At 39.7% G+C, this 4,649-nt stretch overlaps 2 protein-coding genes across 2 annotated transcripts in view; one reads left to right on the top strand and one right to left on the bottom strand.

Moving 5' to 3' along the window:
- The window catches only part of IMMP2L (inner mitochondrial membrane peptidase subunit 2), a 1,157,822-nt gene that overhangs the window by 733,205 nt on the left and 419,968 nt on the right, over positions 1 to 4,649 (bottom strand). The gene's annotated exons all lie outside the window — the stretch shown is intronic.
- On the top strand, positions 4,185 to 4,583 carry LOC103199861 (UPF0691 protein C9orf116 homolog). Its single transcript, XM_042781365.1, has one exon. The coding sequence runs from the start codon at positions 4,185 to 4,187 to the stop codon at positions 4,581 to 4,583; it is 399 nt and encodes a 132-aa protein (XP_042637299.1).

Genomic DNA, 4,649 nt, shown 5'->3' with positions numbered 1-4,649 from the left:
CGCCAGCCTTCTGGTTAGCAGTCAAGTGCCTTAGGCACTATGCTACCAGAGCTTCCCCCTTCAGTGTATGTAGGTGTATTTAAATATAATCAGGAATATACATTACCTGATGTTCTTATTACCATGCTATTTTTGTCACTAGTAAACAATTTGCAATAGATTAAAGATCTGCATAAAAATGTCTTAAGATTACTGAGCTCAATTTACCCTCCTGTGGATAGTTGAAGAATAATAAAGTAACAACTTCATGTAGTTTTCCAAAGTAGGAATGGATACTATTTCATAACATACTTAAATAATGAATAGTCCTATACCCATACTTATGACTATTCTCTTATTTTCTTATTTATTTATGTTTGTTTAGTAGAATGTAAACTCCTTGAACAGGATTTTGCCTGTTTTGTTCATCGTTGTATGTGCAATGCTCTACATAATGCTAAGCCTCATTCCCATGGGTGCCCTTGGCTCGAGAAATAGGCTATGTCTCCATATACATATCTACTACTTGAAAGCATGGCAGTGAAGTCCAAACCAAGTAGCTCTGGTGGAGCAGTGCCTAAGGCAGCTGACTGCTAACCAGAAGGTTGGTGGTTCAAACCCACCAGCCACTATGCTATCGGAAGAAGAGGCAATCTAACTCCATAAAGATTTGCTGCCTTGACAACCCAGTGGGGGTTCCTATGAGTTGGAATTGACTTGGTGGTAGAGGGTGGGTTTGAACTCCAAACCAAGATAATTAAAAAGGGATATAAAGGAAAACTTTGTTGTCTTAGGACACACTATGGGTCCTTCCAGTTTCAAAAGTGTGCATTATGATAAATGCAAAGGTTTCATACAATCCTAAACAAATGTCCAGCCTTATTTAATCTAGCTGTGTGTCACAAACAATAACTAAAATTGCCTGTCACTGTTCAAAGGGCAAGATAAAAGCTATCTCAAGAATAAAGCACACGAAAGCCTTCTTAACATTGCTTTCACAGTTTTGGTTACGTCTTATAGCTAAAACCAATAACTATAAATTTTGTTGTTAGCTAATCTGTCACTTTAGATATGCTCAAACATTGCTTACATATAGAACAAATATTGAATAAAATTATTTGGTTTGAAAACTTTAAGAACAAGCATTTTGTTTCCGACTCATAGCGACTCCTCCTTGGGTTTGCGAGGCGGTATCTCTATGGAAGGAGCTCTGGTAGCATAGTGGCTAAAGCACTTGACTGCTAACCAGAAGGCTGGCGGTTCAAACCCACCAGCCACTCCTCGGAAGGAAGGTTGGGCAATCCTACTTCCGTAGTGATACTGCCTCAGAAACCCAAGGAGGGGTCGCTATGAGTCGGGGCCGACTTGACGGCACACAACAACAACAACAACATCTCTATGAAAGTAGATTGGCTGATCTTCATTCCAAGGAGTGGCTGTTGGGTTTTACCACCAGCCTTCTGGTTAGCAGTCAAATGCCTTAGGCACTATACCACCAGAGATCCCAATACACACACAGCTATTTATTACTTCAATAAAAAGAATAATAAACATAAAAATAAATAAAATAGTAATAAAGAGATGTTAAATTTCTAAGTGTTAAGAATTGGGGTGGGGGGGTGGAGACCTGAGGGCACAGTGGTTAAAGTGATAAGCTGCTAATCAGATTCTATGGTTCATACCAGCTGCTCTGTGGGAAAAAGGCGTGGCAATCTACTTCCATAAAGATTTTCAGCCTTGTAAACCCTATAGTGTTGCTAGGAGAATCAACTTGATGACAAGAGGAAGCAGCAGAAGAGGGAATAGAGTGAAATCACTATAAAAAATGAAGAATCTTATTTTTACTTCCCAGTCCCATCTTCAGGACATTTGCTCATGCTTAGTTACCTGTCACTCTTCCGTTTTCAGAATGCAATTATTCAGTATGCTCACTGGAATTCTGGGACAGGATTTCCATCTACCAGGCTAAAATGACTAATAAAATAAAATTCATTATTAGTTTCTATTTCCACAAAGAATTTACCAATTCTTTACTTGTTCATTAGAAAACGGAAGTTAGAAGATGTCCCCAGGTCATACCAAGATTCAACATCTCATGACTCAGGCTGTCTCTTAGCCCAGTTCCCCAATCTTCCTGATGCTTTTAAAGGAAACCTTCGAAAACTTGAGGAAGTAGTCAGAATCAAGATAGGGTTTGTCAGTGTATTTATCAAGCGAAGAGGGGAACAAAGGAAGATAATAAGTTTGAAAAATGAGAATTAGAAAATAGAACTCAAAGTGTCCCCAGGGGATGAAAAAAGTGGGACTGAAAAAATGAATCGTGGTTCTTCAGAGAAAATAAAGCTGTGGGGTGAAGGGTGAGATGGGAGAATGGAATGAAACGGGGCCAGTTATGATTTCAAGAATAAGAATGAAAGATCTAATCCTATACATGCACCCAATGGACTTAGGCGCAGAGATATGGAAAAGAAAACAAGGGAATTCAGGCTAGTTTCCAAATAGTTTGGGTTCTCTCAAATGCTTATGTAAATTGAAATTTGGAAGCCAGCAATTCACTAATCAACTCAACCTTGATTTGTACTATGACTTGAATGCTAAATCTTACAGCCACAGATTGGCAGTTTCCTCTTAAATTGATGCCTTGCTAGATTGCATACACTTTTATATTAACAACTGTTTTGTTACAAAAATGTAAAGTATCATTTATGAGGTGCTTAAGACACATTAAGTATTTATAAATACATCTTAAATGTTGATTTTGTACCTGCATCTAAATAAAAAAATAAAGAAAAGCTTTCAGGCCCTGCTTAACCTCATGCTGCCTGCAGGCGAAGATGTACTATTTCAAATAACTAATAACCCATATTTTTAAGAAATGCATGTTATAATTATGCCAATAAAATATCTCCATCCTGGAAGGGAAGTAAACCATTTTGACGCATGTTAATGTAAGCCTTTCTAAGGGATATTAGTCATATACTCAAATTTAGTTCTGAACACAAAACAAAAATATGCTGGAAATTCCATAAAGATCAAACTAATTAAGGTATTTAATTGCCTCTGACTAATTATGGAAATTTGCAAGCTCAGTAAGGAAACAAGTTTTTTAAAAAGGGTTTATATTTTAGGCCATAGCTTCCTTGGCATCATTTTACTGGGAGTCACTTCTATCATTTCAGAAACGATATTGCAAGCCCCGTCCACAGAGAGTTATAAAGGGAAATGACTGCATATGCATTCATAGCTTAACTGGGACAGGCAGAAGCTCTATTCTCAGACTTATAGCCAGAAGTTGGATTAGCACTTTCCTAGACAGCTATATTATACGTCGTTTCTCATTAGTAGGACTTCTCTCGTTGATGTTTTCTTGTTGATCAAGAACAATATTCCACAGGGCATATTTGCAGCTCATCTGGGCCCCTTTTTCTCATAGGGGCAAAAACCTGCTTGCATCAAGAAACGCACAAACCCGTGGGAAACATCTTTCATGGAACAAAACAGATTTTCATAGTATATGTACACAAACACACATCTTTGGATGGTTCTGAATGGTGGCATAGCCTTTAAGTATACTTTATGCTGGAAGTAACAGCAGGAATCACAAGGCCACCACATGTGTAATGGAAAGAACGTGACTCTGGAGTCTGATGGCATGCTCTTTTTAAAGCCTAGCCTGTCATTTAATAGGTGTGTCTGTGAGAACATGGGAAAGTGCTTTAATTTCTCTTGGTCTTATTTTCTACATTTATAGAACAGAAATAATAACATCTAGTTTGCACTGTTGTCACAACAATAGAGAAAATAAAGTGCCCATAAATGGTAGTTATTATATTTATAGGAGCTCTGGTGGCATAGTACCTAAAGCATTTGACTGCTAACCAGAAGGCTAGTGGTTCAAACCCACCAGCCACTCCTTGGGAGGAAGATTGGGCGATCTACTCCAGTAGTGATACTGCCTTGGAAACCCAAGGAGGCATCGCTATGAGTCATACTGACTCAATGGCAGTGAGTTTGGTTGTTTTTTTTTTATATATATTTTATATTCATTGAAAGATTTTTTTTTCACATTATAGTTCACAACTTATTAAAAGGGTTTGAACAGCCATGAAGATTCAAAGAGTACCCCGGGGTCTTTCCAAGAGAAATTATAATTTTGCCTTAAGAATCAAAGATACCTTCTTGCTGCTCTGGTGGCTAGAGGCATAATGTCCCAGGAAGACACCCAGGAGTGCACCAAACCCACCGAGCAGAAGGCCAAGGCCTCCCCGGAGAAAACGAGCGACTATTACCGCGTGAGCAAGGACCTGCCGGTCAGGTTCAACAACCCGGCGTGGTTTCGGGGCTACAGGACCAGGGAGCCTGCCTCCATGTATAGAACCAGCAACCAGGCTTATGGAGGCCACGCCCCCACCGTGCATGAGATGCCGAAAGTATTTTACCCTACTTCGAGCAAATTTTCTCAAGGACTTGCAGCCTTTGGGATGTACCGGAACAATACCTTGAATGTCTGCATGGAGAAGAGTTTTGTGACAAGCCCAGACAACTACATCACCCCCTGTGACCGCCTCAACTTCCACCCAAACAAGCCATCCATCTGCAACTAAGGGGCACGGAGGCAGCAGCAAGCCAGAGGATTGCCACCCCCTGGGCCTCGTCATTTGGTCGTTGTA

The sequence above is a fragment of the Orycteropus afer genome, unplaced genomic scaffold, assembly GCF_000298275.1.
Source record: "Orycteropus afer afer isolate SDZICR_OR568_19922 unplaced genomic scaffold, OryAfe1.0 scaffold00007, whole genome shotgun sequence".
In the NCBI taxonomy this organism is placed as follows: domain Eukaryota; kingdom Metazoa; phylum Chordata; class Mammalia; order Tubulidentata; family Orycteropodidae; genus Orycteropus; species Orycteropus afer.
The sequence above is the reverse complement of the archived record's forward strand: the minus strand, read 5'-3'. Positions and strand labels throughout refer to the sequence as shown.